Source organism: Penicillium concentricum (genome assembly GCF_028827145.1).
Source record: "Penicillium concentricum strain IBT 3081 chromosome Unknown utg000001l_segment0_segment0, whole genome shotgun sequence".
NCBI lineage: Eukaryota > Fungi > Ascomycota > Eurotiomycetes > Eurotiales > Aspergillaceae > Penicillium > Penicillium concentricum.
This window is the reverse complement of record NW_026622754.1, coordinates 4,630,347-4,647,872: the sequence shown is the minus strand read 5'-3', so window position 1 is coordinate 4,647,872 and position 17,526 is coordinate 4,630,347. Positions and strand designations below refer to the sequence as shown.

General features: G+C 49.3%; 8 protein-coding genes across 8 annotated transcripts; 4 read left to right on the top strand and 4 right to left on the bottom strand.

Moving 5' to 3' along the window:
• Positions 1-308: 308 nt before the first annotated feature.
• Positions 309-3,227, top strand: N7517_001777 (uncharacterized protein; the record flags this gene model as incomplete). Its single annotated transcript, XM_056719507.1, has 1 exon — positions 309-3,227. The coding sequence occupies one exon, from the start codon at positions 309-311 to the stop codon at positions 3,225-3,227; it is 2,919 nt and encodes a 972-aa protein (XP_056583642.1).
• Positions 3,228-3,821: 594 nt separating this feature from the next.
• N7517_001776 (anticodon-binding domain-containing protein) lies at positions 3,822-4,718 on the bottom strand (the record flags this gene model as incomplete). Its single annotated transcript, XM_056719506.1, has 3 exons — positions 3,822-3,935; positions 4,007-4,517; positions 4,588-4,718. 3 exons carry the CDS (start codon positions 4,716-4,718, stop codon positions 3,822-3,824), a joined length of 756 nt encoding a protein of 251 aa, XP_056583641.1.
• A 2,188-nt stretch (positions 4,719-6,906) lies between these two features.
• Positions 6,907-7,390, bottom strand: N7517_001775 (uncharacterized protein; the record flags this gene model as incomplete). The annotated part of the gene is made up of 2 exons (XM_056719505.1): positions 6,907-7,048; positions 7,302-7,390. The coding sequence occupies 2 exons, from the start codon at positions 7,388-7,390 to the stop codon at positions 6,907-6,909; spliced, it is 231 nt and encodes a 76-aa protein (XP_056583640.1).
• A 1,202-nt stretch (positions 7,391-8,592) lies between these two features.
• On the top strand, positions 8,593-10,287 carry N7517_001774 (DUF4470 domain-containing protein; the record flags this gene model as incomplete). The annotated part of the gene is made up of 4 exons (XM_056719504.1): positions 8,593-8,776; positions 8,835-9,408; positions 9,460-9,742; positions 9,820-10,287. 4 exons carry the CDS (start codon positions 8,593-8,595, stop codon positions 10,285-10,287), a joined length of 1,509 nt encoding a protein of 502 aa, XP_056583639.1.
• Positions 10,288-10,431: 144 nt separating this feature from the next.
• On the bottom strand, positions 10,432-11,208 carry N7517_001773 (S-adenosylmethionine-dependent methyltransferase; the record flags this gene model as incomplete). The annotated part of the gene is made up of 1 exon (XM_056719503.1): positions 10,432-11,208. One exon carries the CDS (start codon positions 11,206-11,208, stop codon positions 10,432-10,434), a length of 777 nt encoding a protein of 258 aa, XP_056583638.1.
• A 330-nt stretch (positions 11,209-11,538) lies between these two features.
• N7517_001772 (succinate dehydrogenase assembly factor 3) lies at positions 11,539-12,105 on the top strand (the record flags this gene model as incomplete). The annotated part of the gene is made up of 3 exons (XM_056719502.1): positions 11,539-11,754; positions 11,866-11,965; positions 12,035-12,105. 3 exons carry the CDS (start codon positions 11,539-11,541, stop codon positions 12,103-12,105), a joined length of 387 nt encoding a protein of 128 aa, XP_056583637.1.
• A 708-nt stretch (positions 12,106-12,813) lies between these two features.
• On the top strand, positions 12,814-13,619 carry N7517_001771 (GNAT family N-acetyltransferase; the record flags this gene model as incomplete). The annotated part of the gene is made up of 3 exons (XM_056719501.1): positions 12,814-13,195; positions 13,262-13,371; positions 13,449-13,619. 3 exons carry the CDS (start codon positions 12,814-12,816, stop codon positions 13,617-13,619), a joined length of 663 nt encoding a protein of 220 aa, XP_056583636.1.
• A 570-nt stretch (positions 13,620-14,189) lies between these two features.
• N7517_001770 (KAR9 family protein) lies at positions 14,190-17,474 on the bottom strand (the record flags this gene model as incomplete). Its single annotated transcript, XM_056719500.1, has 2 exons — positions 14,190-17,289; positions 17,470-17,474. 2 exons carry the CDS (start codon positions 17,472-17,474, stop codon positions 14,190-14,192), a joined length of 3,105 nt encoding a protein of 1,034 aa, XP_056583635.1.
• Between the last annotated feature and the right edge of the window lie 52 nt (positions 17,475-17,526).

The following is a 17,526-nucleotide window of genomic DNA, read 5'->3' as shown; positions in this document are numbered from 1 at the left end:
GAAGGCGTTGGACTCTAGTGGGACTGGATTCCTTGGTATGTATGTGTATATGGGGGGAAGCCAAAGAATTCTTTGAGAGAAAAAGGGCGTTGTCTAATAGAACTTTTCGTACATACAATTTCTTGGCACCGGATAAATAGCCACGTGATGCTTCGGGCCGTGCCATTTGTGAGTCAGTTAAACTGCATCACAGATCATTCAATTCTACAACAATGCCTTATTTTTCTCGAGTGTTTTTAGAAGTGCTTTACCCATACCTGTGCCCATTACCAATACCTTTGTTACCAGTCTGAATTGTAACTGTGCCCATGGCATCTATCTTCACCTATGACCCTGACCCACCTCGGGTGTCGTCCCCGTGGTCAACCTCGGGATCATCGACTCCCCAAATCAATGCATCTGGTAGTCGGGGTGTAGCTATCCGCACGCGTCCCAGTGCCACTCCCCTACGCGCCGACCCTGACTTGTTATCTAACTATGGAATATCCAAACTGGAGCCCGAGCCCCAAGAGGGTCCCACTGAGTACAAAGTGCACCTTCTGCTTCGACCCAGGCGCCCTTATCTCTCAATGTCGACTGGGCATGTAATAGCGGGTTCGTACCATCACCATTACCGCGTCATGTCAACCACGTCTATCTCTGTCTCTCCAGGCTTGGAACCAACCCCAAGACCTATGCAAGCCAAGTCTAGCCAGAGCCGTCATCAACGACTACAAGGGTTGACTACCCAGCTATTGTGGCGTTTGCAACAATCGTCGCCTTTTCATTCATCCACTACCTCTAATCTTGTGATGCCTGTTCTTCCCGAGGCGGCCCTGGAATTGGGTGTGCCCTCTAAACCCGCTCGCTTGCTTCCCGGTCTTGAAGAGAGCCAAGGTGCTTTGTATGAGATCGGTGTCGGCGATGATGGCACTTTTGTAGGTCTCACGCAAGATGAACTGGATGAGAGCATGACCAATCTACAGGCTATGGCTGCTAGTCTTGGGTGCAAGGTTGAGATCCTTCGCCGAGTTGTGGTTGGGAAGTGTGAATGGACCGAAAACTTGCCATCTGCAACTACGGATCAAACCAGAAACAACACCGAAAGTCTCTGGGTCGCCGAGGCTCTGGTTAGTCCCGATCTGGATTTCTACAATATCTCTCCGATCAAGCCCAAGAACGACACAGAAACTGCTGCACACCCAAAATTGGGCAACAAGTCTGTCTTGGATCAGGATTACTCCCACACAGAGCAGATTCGCATTTCTCTCGCAGGTCCAAGCACCGCAGGAAAGTCTTCTTTGCTGGGTACATTGACTTCGTCTACCCTTGACAATGGAAGAGGCAAAAGCAGGCTGAGTCTGCTCAAGCATCGGCACGAAATCTCATCGGGCATCACCAGTTCAGTTGCCCAGGAACTGATTGGATACACGGATGAGGTGCCACCAACCGTGATCAACTACGCTTCCGGTAATGTTGCCGGCTGGGACGATATTCATGCCGCTTCGAAGGGAGGTCGTCTGGCTTTTGTGTCCGATCTACCCGGATCTGTTCGATATTTGAAATCTATTCTTCGAGGACTTGTCAGCTGGGCTCCGCATTATGTGATGCTTTGCATTCCAGCCAATTGCGGTTCTGAGACACCCAGCAGCGAACAGTCTGGAACTGAACAATCAGAAATCGAAACATGTTTGTCATATCTAGAACTTTGCCTGAAACTAGAGGTTCCTGTTTTGGTTGTGATTACCAAACTGGATCTTGCTTCCCGCAGCGGACTGCGAGACAATCTTGGAAGAGTCCTATCTGCGCTTAAAACAGCTGGACGACAACCTGCAATGCTACCTGCCTCGCCTGCAGGCGACAAACCACTTGACCTTCAGCAAGTCAGCACGTTGGACAGCACCCAAGTACAGAAAGTGCTGACGGCGGCTGATGGGAAATGGGCACACACCGTACCTATCTTGCTTACCAGTGCTGTGGATGGCTCTGGCATTGGAAAACTCCATACCTTCCTTCGATCTCTTCCCATTCCCACGCGACCATCTCGGAGAACTATTCACATCCCTAAAGGGCTGCCAATGCCCTCTCACAGCTCAACCAATATCTTTGATGTGGATGAAGTGTTTGCAATCCCTCCCTCCAAAGTATATTCACTAGATTCGGAGAAGGGCGGCCAAGAAAACCGCGGCGTGGTTCTCTGCGGCCTAGTCCGTCGTGGAAATGTTTCCATCGGCGACGAAATGGTTATTGGTCCCATCTTAGTGGACGTTCCAAATGACCAAGGCAATGAGGCCCAGCCACCCGGAGGGTCACTGTCCCGCAGTGGGCCCGGCTCCTCGGGTGATCTCCCGGCATCCTTCCCGCAGAACTCATTATCCGGCAAAGATTCACAAGCAAGATGGCAGCGTATCCGCGTTGTCAGCGTAAGAGACCTACGACTTCCTGTCCGTCGTCTAATTAGAGACCAAGTCGGAACCATCGGAATCGAACCCATCGGGGTTTCAGAAGATGGCCGCCTACCGCGTTTCGGTCGGATCCGCAAGGGCATGATTCTTTCAAACTTCCATGCCCCACTCTGGTGCTCGAATGGCACCTCACCTGCCACCTCGCTATTAGCGCTACCCTTCCACACGGGCTTTACCGCCACCTTCCGCTCTACCGAGTTCTCAGCTCCAAATTCACCTCCACTCTTACTTGGCGGCAACGCTATTGCCTACATTGCCAACATTCGAGCTACTGTCCGTGTCATTTGCATGGCGTTAACTGGGTCTGGCGAGGAACTATCTTCCGAACCGCCTTCTCCATCGGAGCCTGAATTCTTCAGCTTTGACGGCGATCCTCACCCTCCTAGTGAGAAACCAGACGGGAATGCTACAACAGACAATAGCGTGGACGGCACAGGTGATGCAGTTCGCCGCCGCCCCTCGGCAACGGATATCAGCAAAGTAATGTCTGGCGCTGCCTCTGCCTCCATTGTCGGAGCTGCTTCTTCTGCAGAAGCCCTGAAAGAGGACGTCAAGATTACCTTTGCGCTGGTATCGTCTGTAGAATGGGTGGAACTTGGTTCTCAGGTTCTCGTTATGCCCGGTGTCTCCATGGCCGCTGCCCCGTCCCAATCTGGAGCCACGGTAGCATCTGCACCTGGCTCTAGCTCTGCTTCTGGGACGGCGTCCATGTCAGGGTTGGAAGGGTTTGTGGGGACTGTCTGTGAGGTTGTTCCTGGGAGAATTCCAGTTGCGGAAAGCTAGACGAAAGTCTTGCATCGCGGCAATAGGTAACATACTTCTTTTTTGTTATTTGTGAGCGTCCTTTTGTACCGTTTAGCCATGTATATGTCTGTTTTCAGTGTTCATAGCGGATTCTTTTTCACTTGATTCCCATGTTTGTCAATAACCGGAGTGAGTCGCTACTAGCTTGTCAAATAGGACGGATTTACAGAACTTCCCATGGCTGAAGATTGCAATATCATTGTCTTAAGAAATTGTTGTAGCAATTGAGGTTACTATGGATTGTCTAGTATTCTCGGCTTGAGCGCACCGACCCGCCCAAAAGCAAGACACGAGGCAAATCAGTTGGCAGCAATGCAAACGGTCCAACTTGATGGCAAGCAGATATAGTTTCTTAATAAGTCAGGCCATCCCCTAAACACTAGCGGTCAAGAACGCGCAGTGTCCCGTCGGATCCGCTTTCAAATCATCTCTATCCCATTGCAATATCGTTTTTTTTCGCTTGGGTATTTCCATCAACTTTGTTGATCAAGCGCCACTAAGACGCTTGGATCCACGCCAGACCTATCCACAATTTCATCGAAGGACTGCCTTTCTAGTATTTGCGTGGGCACATTATCCACCTTTGCGCTGATCGTTAGGGACACTGGGGTGGCGAGAGAAGGTGCTAGTCGAGCCGATGGTGGCACTGGCATTGCGAAGCTCAATCTTCTTGCGCTCCATCTCGAGCTAGATTCCACAACGTTAGCTCCTTTGTTTTGCGACTGATGACTGATGGCTGAAGTAATTAGATAACTCACCACCTTGCGCACTCGAGCAAGAGCAGCCGTATCGCCCTCCACAATCGAACGACAATCATCAACGCGGTACGGAGCAGCAATTGTCACGGCATCGGCGACGATAATATTGTGGCCATTCCATCGCGCAGGCATAGTGCGGCTGAAAGCATCAAACAGGTCTTGGGCCTGAGTAGTGACGCCCTTACCACGACGTGCCTCACGGTCAAGCGCTTCGCCGATAGCCTTCGACTCGCGGGCCTTCAGCGCACGGGTATCGAGTGCCTGAATCGTGGGTTGTGCATCCGTGAACGAGGACGAGGTGGAGTTCGAGGGCGAGGCAAGGGCGAGGAGCTGGAAGTTCTGGATGCGCGAGATGGGGATCACACGGTAGTCGCCGTTCTGCGCCTGTTTGGCGTCACCGGGGTTGGACGCGGGGGCCGTGTTGATAGCCACGAGGTTGGTGATCGGGCATGCCGTGAACAGTGTACCTTCGAAAGTCGATGGGATTGGCTGCGCGGTCGTAATACGCACTCTATGACACGAGAACGGAAAAGGTCAGCGCTGCGACTATGTATACACCATCGTTGGCAGATAAGACTCACCGGGCACCGATCGCCCCGCTCAGTGCAGCCTCCAAGGGCACTATGGGTGTCGCCATCCCTGGGCCTACTGCGTTGCCAGATTGTTTCTGCGCAGAGGCTTTTACTGAAACCTGGCGCTTGTTCTCCGCCATAGACCTATAGCTCTAGCCTCCACGTATGAGCTGCTCAGCGACCACGATAGGCTGATTCCCCCAGATGAAAGAAAGTCCCGTTGACTGTTTGTAGCGTGGTAGTCAAGTCCTATACGGGGTCAGGACATTGGAAGCAGATCGGCACAAGTTGAAGTCGGCTTGCCCTGCGAGGAGCTATTGCACCCCGGGTTGTTGGTGGAGGGTGGGCTGGACGGTGCTGTCAATCGGCTCCTCTGTTGAGAAACGAGCGTGGCTCAAGCGGAGCAGGCAAACTGGCACAACCCCAAAAGAAGAGAACAGAAAACAAGCACCACACCCAAACCAGGAATTTATGGAAGAACAATGGGCTCGAGGACTCCCGATTAGATGGCAGGGTCGACGTTGCACGAATGCCCTTTTGGGTTTAGTGCTAACATTCGATTACTTCATCGTCGCCTCAGGCAACGATATAAAACAACATCAATCATCCAGTGATGCTATTATGGATACGGCGTTGAAACAATGTGTTTAAGCTATATGACTGGGAATTTCCATGCCATGTGTTTACTGCTTGGACCACCTCCCAATATAAATGGTCAATTTATTGCTGGTGTCTCTAACATGCATGGGTATTGCCCCTCCAGTTCTACAAACGATACGGATAATGATGGCTTTTGGAACTTATTGTGGGTATCTCGCGTGTGTTTTTTTATTGTATTCCCCTTCACCCCCCCTTATAAAATCGAAGGAACCTATGCAAGGAAATATGTAGTATGTACATCATAGGTCAATAGAAGGAGCAACAAGCTTTGAAGCCTATTCCCACCCCATCATCTCCAACAGAGATGCCGATTTTGAGCTTTCTTTTCTACATAAATTTATGTAAGTGTATTTGGCCATGTATGTGACCTTGTGTAGTCCTTTTGTCAGTCTTTAGATATTTTCTTTCCCTTCTCGGTTTTATAGGTAGACAGCGGAAAAAGCATAACCTATGCAGACGACTTTTCTATGTATATGACTAGCTACGACTAGCTACCACGTGACCCCTTTCTTAGGCTACAGCTCTTTCATGGTTTCCCTCTCTCAGCTAACAGGCTTCTTAGGGTTATAGGTTTACTGGTAGGAAGGGCCGACCCTCCGGGTCGGCCTCGCAGTACTAAGAAAAAGTATCGTAGACTAGCTAGTTTGTCATATTAATATATTAACACTAAATATAAAATAAAAAAGAGAAGCCACCCGCTACCTGCGCTATCACAGGACGCCGCTAGCGCTCTGCTCTATATCTCGACGCGGTAGGTAGACCGTAGACGGCTAGTATAAGAGATAGAATATTGAAACCACCCCTCCCCTCCCCGCCGGCGCCACCAATTGATTATATAAAAATTTATCGAAGTTATTTATCTTCGCTTTTATAATCTATACTAAAGAATACAAGTAAATTAGTTGAGAGGAGAAGTCAAGATAGTCATTGAGAGATCAAATATAATTAGATATTTTTGATGAGGAAAATAGATCAGCAGAAAAAAAAGGCTACCCGTAAGCGGTCAGGCCAGTCAGATATATAAACCAATTAGAAACCTCGACGTATAAAACATGACTTCCAATATGTTGACCAGATTGCTATACAGGACTATTTCAGTAACTAAGAAGAAAAATCGTGTTTGCTAGTATGGCCGAGTGGTTAAGGCGGCAGGTTAGTCAGCAATTCAAAATAGAATCTGAATTTCAACTAACAACATCTCACAGACTTAAGAGAGTTAATAATAATTCGTTCTGCTAACGCAAGTTGCGTGGGTTCGAACCCCACTGCTAGCATTTTCTTTTTGCCATTTTCTTGCATGTAAGTGGAGATTAATTGGCAAAGGAATGAATATATAAGCGTTAAAATATCCCGATGATGAATGCTAGCGTGAGTTTTATCGAGAGAGTTACTACTAAATCGAGCTTTCTTAGGGAGTGGTGTCTATCCGAACTTCGAAGTACATCACTGTAACTAGCCCGAAATCGCTGCTTCTTACCATAAAATCTGACTTCAGAGACATCACCTACTTTACCCGAGATGTATCCAAGAATGTTTTGGATTCTTCGTCTGGCATATTCACATACTTGCACGGAGTGCACGCCTATCATATACCCACTCTGATTTGATCATTAAATGTAACGCGAAAATGGGGAGTACTGTCAAACGCATAGTCTCTAGCACCTCGTCCTAGCGGGGAGCCTCATCCCCACGGACGGGGGGCTCATGGTGGAGGGGATTCGTGGGGTCCTCGTGGAAAGCGCCGCGACCGCCCCCACGGCTGCCACGGAGACCATTTCCTCGGGTGCCGCCACGGGCACCCTGAGTGGCACTGGACATCGCCCGAGCGGCCTCCTCGCCAAATTCTTCTTATTATCTATATGTTAGCCATATTTTGATATATTGTAAGGGATAGTAGCTTACTGCCATGGCTGCATCTACTTGCAGCTGGAGATAGGCACGTAGCATCTCCATCTCAATTTGTCGGCGGCGAGCTTGTAGCTCAGCCTGCCTGTTATTGGTCTGAGCCAGCTCCTTTCTATTTGTCAATCTCATGTTCTATCTCATATGAAAAAAAAACTTACAGCTTCAATCGCTTCTTTTTTAGTGCCCTGTCCCGGGCGTTGTTGGGGCCGATTTCCCCAGGCCGAAGGGGAGGGCGTTCTCCCTCCATAACGTAAAGTAAAGATTTAAAATATGACTTTGTGAGGGTAGATCTTCGATAGGAACGTGGGGATTGAAGGAGAAAGGGTTCAGATGCGAGGAACAGTGTTTACTGTGCGATCATGTGCCTAGCAATTGTTTTCTATATAGATATGGATCCATGGTAAACCCCAAGATCCATTTCATGGTTCCAAGGCTCTTGAATACTGTAAAGTACATAGTTAAAGTACATAGGTACCTCAATTTACATACATATCATACGTTTTGTATGTACCTACACGTGTCCATTTTATAACGGTACAGTACTAGTACACCCAGGCTACATACTTATTGTATACATAGAGCTTTCTTTCTGTCTACCTACTTATAAAATTGAGAAGAGACTATCTTAAGACAGCTAAACAGAATATCTGAAACACTAAAAAGTCCAGAATCCACGATAAATGTTAAGCTTCATGGTCTGGAACTTACATGTAGTCTCTTCAACTCCATCCTAACAATCTCAGGTGCTGGACGTGAGCTGGCCACCCAAGCGAACACACCTTACAAGCAGATGAATCGCAATCTCAAGTTTAAGCTGGCAATTCAACTTAGCTTGAGCACCAGGGAGGCAAGCCGTACTCATTTATAGGTATAAAACACTTTCATCCGAGAGGTGGCTGCAGCCAACAGTTGTACTTTGATTGTGCAAAAGCAATGGAATGTTGTAAACATCATGATCACTCCATACTCAGTTTCCACAGCAATGTTTGCTGTGATGATTTGCCTGGCGGTGACGAGGTTTTTGCAGCATTATATAGGGCGGCCATCCAGTATCTCCAGGGGGATTACGGAGACTTGCCCGGTTTTGTTTTCCCTTGTTCTCTCACTTAGTTCTTTTGTTTCGTTCTTCGCCCTTTCGACCACCCTCAGTCCTGGCTTTCGTATTTCACCAACCTTGCTGAAATACTTTCATCATGGCAAGATTTGAAACCCTTCTCCATCCCGCATTATGTGCGAATAACATCAACTCGTCATGTCCCAAAAAGACCTCCAACGCGAACAATGCCTGCAGCCGCTGCTTCTTAGTTGTGGTCAGTCCTCAACACCTTGATCTTCAAAGCCCTGCATCGTGTTCTAACCAAAATCGAAACAGTACTGCAGCAAGGAATGTCAGAAAGAACATTGGCCCACGCACAAGGAGGATTGTAAGAACAGTCTGGCACAGGGTTCATGGAAGCCAACTTGGCATACGGAAGGGCGAGTGCCATCTTTTTTTTCACACAAGACCCATCTGAGCCGAATCCTAATGAGGGCAAAATATCGTGGTGGGGAACAATGCCGGCATTGGACATGCTAAAATTGGACAGAAATGAAGGCCAGGATGCGCCCCCCAAGGTCCGAGTTCTTCTTGCATGTAAGTGACCGTCTGAGCATCAACAACCGGTTGTTTTAACTGACATAATTCCTGATAGCATCACACGATATTCGAAACATGGTCGAAACAATCGCTCGTCTGCCAGACACATATTCGGGGGAATGTGAGATCGTGATGAATGGAATCCACTCCGGGATTTTCGCTCAGAATATCATCCTTCTTCTGACAGCTTTCCATTTTCGACCAGAGGACGCTGCCCCTATCATGATTCATTTGTGGTATTCGGCTTTGATCCCTGCGTCTGTTCTCGCAGCACTTCAAGCAAAGCTCCAGCCGTTGATTCGGAAAGTCTGCTCCGAAGCTGCACAGAAACGTGCCCTTCAGTCTTTCAAATGGGCTTGGAAGAAGAACAAAGCATCCTTACATGTGGAACTTCCGAGAGACGAGTGGGAACGTCTTCGAGAATATCTTCAGGTTCCTGATGGTCTTTCTGCTGCCACTGCTGCCCGCAATCGACAAGAAGTCACATTGCCGAACAGCAGAGAGGACATCCTCCATAGATTCCTATATGGACAGCCTCAATATTGGCGTGTCTCCTCGATGAAGTTCCGCCGTGACGGCATATTGTTGCCCTTTGGGTGCTCACGCGAAGAATTTGACACTCCTAATCCGTTTGTTTCTCCAACTCCTCTTTGCACTCGTCAGTCCACTAACACAAATAGGACACTTTTCCATGCTAGTCATTCTTGGCCTATCCCAGACACTGCAGATCCGCGCAGCAGCTGGAACCTTCTGGATGTATGCAATGGAGCGTACACTGCGAGTCATGCTGCGAAGAATGATCTGTACGGCTTGCTATTCATCTATCTCCGAGAGACTATCTTAGGCTTTTGTCGCCAAATTGTGAAGCGAGATATTAGCATTCGACTTCTTTCTGTCGATTCACTGGAGCTACCGAAACGCTTCAAGGGGTCGAGCGGATATCCAGGATTTGACCGAGTTGAAGTAATTTATTCACCTTGACTTCCCTAACTATTTCATTCAATTGACCATGTTCTTAAAATGATACTAATTCGATATAGACATACGTAACTGCAGAAAGGGACGTTCTTGGGATCGATATCAACCTCGCCATATTTAGCCAGTTACTGAAGCCGAAGATTCAAAACCCAAAGGCCATGCTGCTTGTCCTCTTTATCCGCGACATTGACGACATGTGGAGTACTGAGTCACTTGACAGGGACATGGCTCGTGCTGCAAAATACCTCCCCGAACCCGAGTCAACCGATAGAAGTAATGCAGACGCGTTGAGAATGAGCAGGTCAAGCTCTTTTTTCCGCGATGTCAGTAAATTGTTCGATCTTTACAAAAAGGCCGCAGGGTTTGATAAACTTACAAGCAAATATGGGTTGAAGATGAGAGGCAACAACACAATCGTGGCCCACTGGCCAATGCGACCCGGAAAGCATGCCTCCCAGCGTGTGTTTGATATCCTTGAGGCATCCGGCGCCACTGGCTGTGAGCGCTACATCGAGTGGGAATGGGCATGATTCTTTTCTCAATTATGAACTGCTTAGGTTTATGAACTACTACCTAAGCATTTAATTGTTATTTGGTGGATGTGTATGTGTCTCTTGATTTCTCGCTTTTCGTCAATTCACAAATGGTATCATCGTTATTCAATTATCTATTCATCATGAGCTATCCTCCCTCCATATCCTCACAATGACCAATTTCTCCCACCCAGCCTGCATCCCACTCGACCCCGCCGTCTCAACCTGCCATCCACCCCAGCCACGAATCCGCTCCATAACCTCATCAGGCCGATTCTGCTTGCAAAGTAAGACATAGGCCACACCACGCACAGACAGCACACCAGGAATGGCATCAAGCAGCCTATCCGTAGTTTCCATACCATCCGCTCCGCCCGCATACGTCAACGACAAAAAGTATGAGTCATTATCGAACTTGGCAGAGCGAGACATGGCCTCTGAAACAGCAGGGTCATTTTCCGCCGCAGAAGGCAGACGTGGCAGATCCTCAGTCGGAACATAAGGTGGGTTGAAGAGGAGGACATCAACGCTTCCAGGGCGAAGAGGAGCACAAAGATCAGCTGTCAATGAAGAGATGTGAACTGATTGAGGAGAGGGCTGTTGCTCTGTCTGAATGGCTGTCGTTGCGGTTTTCCGCGTTGCGATGCAAGCATTGCGGTTCACATCAGTGCCTAATGTGAGAATATCGCGCCGGCCGAAAATCTGTTGAGACTGTGCGGCTGTGAAGGCTAGCACAACGCCAGAGCCTGTGCCTACTTCGACGACTAGTGGTGATGCCTCTTGGTTCTTTGGGAATCGTTCAGAGAGCCATTTTGATTCGGATGCTGATGACAATGTGTCTAGGAAAAGGTATGAGTCCTCAGATGGCTCATAGATGGTATCAAAGGAGACATGTGAAGTATCTGGCGTGGGAAGCATGGTGTGTATGTAAAAAGCCAAGTTGCTTTTCAGATATTTGAGGTTCGATTTTGAAGATAGTGGGGGTTATCTCGAAAGTGTATGCAGCATGGATGATGTTGGCCTGAGCGATCACAAATCTCAGAAAAGCACCAATGCACTCAAGTGGAATATATCAACCAATATAAATTCAAAAATATCAGCAAATGGCAGAGATAAAAAGGTCAAACCTTTAAAGATCCCGAGACATCCCGACCCGTTGATTCGCGCGTTCTCTTCGCCGCCTTTGCCTCGAAAATCCCCGGAATTATGTCATATTCCCATCTTCCTTAAACATCCCAATTATTCAAGATGCGGATTGCTCAGCGTTTACTTATGGCCACGCCGGCCTCGATCGGCTCAAAGTCCAGCCTTACCGAAGCTCTTGCTCTCCTCCCGCCGCTACAGCTTTACCGGCGCATTCTACGCGTCCATCGCAAACTCGATCCCGAGATGCGCGTCTTGGGCGATTCTTATGTGAAGAATGAGTTCCGTGCGCATCGTGGTGTGGAGAACCCATTGCATATTGTATGTTTGTTCTTGTCTGAGTTGGGGTGGCTATACCGAGTTGAAGAGAAGGGGAGGCATGGCGGAAAGGGACGGGATTGTTGATGCAGTCACTAACATTGGCATTGATAGATCGGGTTCTTGACTGAGTGGCAGCTATATGCGCAGAAGTTGGAGGGTGATCAATGGGCAGGAGATAAGTTGGACAAGGCCAAGTTGGATAAGATGAGTGGTATGTTCTTGGCTGTTGTTTGAACACTACCTCGGTCGATCAATTGCTAAACGTTTGTTTTCATTGCAGATCAACAACTTGGACAGTTACTCGAGCTTATGGAGGCTCTGAAGAAGGATGGAGAAGGAGAGGATCAATGAGTTCTTCATCGATTGCATTGGACCGAGGTTGACACTACCACCCCGAGAATTGGCGACATCAACTTCAAACAATGAGGTCTTGGCCCATCAGTCTAAAACGATCCTCGAATGCAGAATGCTTGGTCTTAGGGCAGTCAGGCGTGCCTGGTAGGGTTATACTGGGATATGCAGGCATCTCCCAACCCCCGCCAGCCCATATGTACATACTATGTGTAGGAATAGAAGAGACGAGGCTTTCACTTGATTTAACAGGTTTGACAATTCAGGTCCACACCTAAAGTATATCCATTTTAGAGTATGGTCTTTCTATGACTACAAATGGGAACCTTGCGTTGGTCGTAGATTGCGGAACAACTCCGAGAGATATCTAGGCACATTTCACACACGGTGACAATTGACAAGAAGGCGACCCCCCTACACAAACGCAATTTCAGCCCTAGATCCATCTATCGCATTCTAGCACATAGTAGAAGAACCATCAACGGAACTCAAACGACTCCAACATCAGTGGAGAACGCCCTACCAATGACAAGCTGACTCATTCAAAATCGGCTCCGATACCGATATGGAGATAGAGAAGAGGGTATATCAATCGTCAAATTCCCTTTGACCACTATACAATTGTCCAATTGAGATTCTATCACACCTCAACACTATCCCCAAACCCATCTAAAGCCACCCATTCCCAAAAAAAAACCTGCACTCACCATGCCCTCCATTCTGGAAGACCCCTCAACCCGCAATCCCCCACCAAAAGCACACACAGATGCAGCGCCGACCCTAACAGCGAGGAAAACTACCCTCCCCAAGTCCTCCTCCGCACCAATGACGGTCTACCCCATCACAGGAGGACCGCAAACGGTTCCAAAGGACTTGATCAAATTCCTGCACGGGGAGTTCAGCGCGGAGATTCTCCGTGGCGGGACATACCCGATGGAGCAGCCTATGGCGCTGGATCAGTTCGCCGACTATTGGTTCGGGACATTTACAGCTTTGGCGATCTTGGACGATGAGGAGGAGGGCTTAAGGGAGGGGAGGGACTGGGAGAGTGTTTGTATGGGAACTTTTTATATCAAGCCTAATTATCCTGGTATGTTGTTTTCTGTCATATCCGAATTTATATCACCCTCTGTAGGAATAATACTAACTTTAATAGGCCGCTGCTCTCACATCTGCAATGCAGGCTTCCTCACCACCACTGCTGCACGCGGTAAGGGTGTCGGACAGGCTATGGGCGAAGCCTACCTGGAATTTGCTCCGAGATTGGTATGACTTACCCCCGGCTTTGCACTGACAGTCGTTGCTCTATAAGAAATGACATGCGTGGCTAACTCTTTTCGTAGGGATACACATACTCAGTGTTCAACCTAGTCTTCGCCAATAACCCGGCCTCTATCCGTATCTGGGAGAAGCTAGGGTTTAGCGTTATTGGACGGGTCCCCAAAGCTGCGCGTTTGGCGAATAGCGAGGACTTGGTGGATGCATTGATTTTCGGACGTGAGTTGGGAAATTAAATGACAAGTTTCAGTTTTAGATTGGGCCGTCCATGTTTCAGATATGAAGTCATGTCCGAATTGGCGTTTCAAGTATATATCGTGTTATGAATGATGAACATACTACGATGAACCAACATCACCAACATTTACATGAATAAACTTGCCTGATTGAAACGAGTAATGTCATTTCCAAGACCAGAGGCAAACTAGATAAAACTACAAGAATATTTACAGAGAAGAGAAGCGAAGTGGTAATCAATGAGACTCAAAAAGAGAAAACAAACGGGAAATAGATGACCCCAACGCTCAGACCATACCATGCAAACAATGGGGATATCACGCAAAACCTGACTCGTCAAGATGATGGCTCCCTTCGCACTGACTTAACACCGATTTGTAAATCGAGATCGAACCGAGGGAAGGGGGTAGAATGCACAAGTAAAAAAAGAAAATAGATAAAACAAGGTCGTAGAAGTGTAGATAGGAGGAGGATAGTGGGAAGATAGAAGAGGGAGAGCAGATGATGAGGGCTATAGGTGGCATAGGAGATGTAGCTACGGAACGGTGCGAAATATACAACTCAGTTGCTTAGCGCCACCGTGGACGCGTATCCACTGGTTTCGGGGTTGCCGGCTCTTTCTCCATTCGCCTGGGAACCGGGAGTAGACTTGTTCGCCTGTTGCTAGAATGGCCTAGCGATGTACCTGGTCGTGACGATTTGCTTGGGCTCTCCATCCCATCTGTGGTTCCCGAGACACTTCGACTGAAAGCTGTGGGCGGGCCCGCAAAGCTCTGGCGACTGCGAGGTGTGTTTGACATCCCTGATTGTCGATAGAGCCTGCTGTACGGCGGTGGGTCGAGGAGCGAGGGCCGCCCTGGTGTGGGAGAGGACACGTTCCGACTGGGACTTCGAGAACCAAGGCGGCTCGAGAGGCGACTGGTTGATCGAAGACCACCAGGAATCGGAGATGCAGACGTGTCTCGTCGGAAAGAGCCGGGGAATGGAACTGTTGATGATGGCCGAGGTGTGCGGGCGAGTGGTGTGGATGACTTTCGTATTGTCGAGTTGTAACCAGTAGCCGAGTCATTCAGGTTCGTACTGGCGTTCCAGCGTGGACGATTGGGAATTGTAGATGGCGGTGCTGGTGTACGAGAACGAGCACCCGGGGTCGGTGTGAAGTAGCTTGTGGATCTGTAGGATGGAGTAGGAGACACAAAGCCTGACGGTTGGGGGATTGCGGATTTTCGAGTGGTGTAACTCGCCGTGGGCTGCGGCAAGCTGGAATAACGACGGTTTGGGGGCATAGTCGAGCGGGTTGTGGCACTCCCAACTGAACTTTCGCGACGACTTGAGCCGCCCATGGGCGTTGAGGCGCGCTTGTACCCGTTGCTGTTGATAATGACTGACGACGCAGGCGAGCTTCCGGGGGTCTCGATTGCGCTGCCAGTGGCTGGACTGTCCATGGTCATGATACTGGATATTGAGTCTCGTAGCTGATGGCCTTTGGGGATGTGCACATCTTCAAGAGAAGCATCCATTACCCTAATGCTAGCCTTGAGAGCATCCATGCGGGATGCCATGTCGGAGAGCAGGCGCAGAATCTCACCATTGACGGTCAATCGATCGTTGACACCCTTTTGAATGATGGAAACCACACGCTCAATAGCAGGAACATAATGCATTTTCTTCTGCTCAAAGCTTTCAATGAGCTTGGCCAGCGTTGATGGGTTGTGCACCTGCATGCCACTCTCCAGCCCATCTTGTAGCTTCCCAATGCTGCGTTCAACCGATTGAAACATCTTCTGTGCCTGGGACCCAGCATTGCGGAACACCAGAATCCACTTGTCTTCTGCCAACTCCTTCAGGAGAGCTTCAGCATCAGTCTCAAGAACTTCATAGCTCTTCAGTAAGCGCTTTCGCCGGTCCTCAATCTCCTCACATGCACTTGGGAAAATGACTTCAGCGCGTCCCTGGAACATTGATAGTCGCATAGGCAAAAACTCCAACGATGCGCGCAATGGCTGCATACGTGCAAAAATAGCCATGAGGTTAGAGTGACTTGTATCGTCCTGCGGTGTTTTGATAACGGGAGTGTCAGACGCCGAGGCCAAGAGAGGTCCAATACTCAGACGGTTCTGCGTATGTCCGCGGCCCTTGGAGGGTGACTCTTCCACAATCGTCTCCAGCTCGTTGATGTCAAGGCCGCCACTGGACTCACCCGTATCCATCAACGCCTGATGCCGCTGCTCTTCCATCTCAAATATCAGCCCGCTCAAGTTGTCAACTTCCACACCCACGTCGCCCAAAACGTTCGACCAAAGCTCTTCCCACTCCATTGCTAGCTCCACTTGCTCTTTTACGCCTTTCAGCTTTTTCTTGATCTGAGTCCAGTTTTCTAGAATGCTCTCCATCTGGCTCACGATAGTATTCAGGTTATCCGCGTCCACGTTGGCAATGTCGTCTCGGTGTTGGACATTCTCAATAGCCCTAACGTACACATTTACCAGGGACTCGAACCGCGTGATTGCTTTGTCGACTTCATCTAGCCCCTCCCGGCCACCAGCCGCAGCCCATTCCACGTCATCTTCAGAGTCTAAGCCGCTCAGCACATCTGAGGCCTTCTTGATCCAAATTTGAATTTGCTCTGCGGCGCCATTCAAGGCTCGGACTGCAGAAAAAGCCGTGGAAATGTTTTCGATGCTTGCCTCGAGCGAGGCTGGCTGTGGAAGAGGTATGGAGGTTAGCTGCGAGAGCTGGTTGCTGAAGGATGCGCGGGAGAAAGAGTATATTGAGTCTGCGCGCTGCAAACCCATTGGGTTGAAATATGATTGAGAGTTGGAGTTGGACGAAGAGCGCGAATGCACGGCGTCGGCGGGAGGCGAGTCTTTGGGAGGGGGTTTCGGAGCGGACTCCTCATCAGCGGACCGTTCCTCTCTTCGTGCGGTATCATCGACATATTTCTGGAAGTCGGTTCGGTCATCTTGAGCGTCATTGGGAGGTTGTGGGTTCGGCATGGGGGCAGCGCGCAGCTGCGCGAGAACCGGCTCTGCGACAGACATGGGCGTGGGTGGGCTGATGTTTTCCACGGGTTGGGCAGTCACCGGAACAATGATGGGTAGAGTGGGCAGTTCAGGACCGTCCACGACTGCTTCGGATGACTCCGGGCTCTCTCTTTGCGCGTCTGCGATTTCTCGAAGGATATCCTGGTGAGGTAGCTCTAGCTGGTTCGACGCGCTCCGCTTGAACTGGGTTTCTCCGGGCGATATGTTTGTACCATTCCACGCCTGGCCTTTCCTCTTTACCTTGATCGATAGATCTTGGTGAAGATTATCAAGCTCCTTCAGGTGCTCTTCGGGGATCCGACCGACTGCATTGGCATGCCGGTTTTGCGCCGCGGACTTATTACTGCCGTCCAGCAGCTTGACGCGAGCCGCGAGGGCGGGAGAAAGTCGGCGGAGGATGGATGTTCGACCGGCGCTTGTCGACTCAGTAGGGGCGGGTTCTTCTTCGTTATTGCTGCTCCCTAAGCTCCAGAGGGATGATTTGGACTTCAGGCGTCGGAGGGTGGAAGTACCGGAGTCATTTGGAGAGACGGAGAGCGCGGGGGTGAGCGACGGGGGGATGTCGGTGTTGTGGAGGTATTTGGAGGATGCGTCGCGAGGTCGGTCGCAAAAGTTGGACTTTCGGCTGTGGCATGCATGGAGACAGGCCCTGGGGGGATTGAAAGAGCAAAAGGACTAAAGGATCTGGTTCAGACAGGGATACAAGGAATGTTTCGTCTTGTTCGGCGCTCGGTAACAGGGAAACCCCTTCTCACAGTTTAAGGCTGGCGTTTTGGCTGTTCAAGGTGTCGGAAAGGAAATCTACTACATGACAAGAATGAGTAAAAGGTCTAGATGCAAAGTCTCATGAATTTGGAGATAT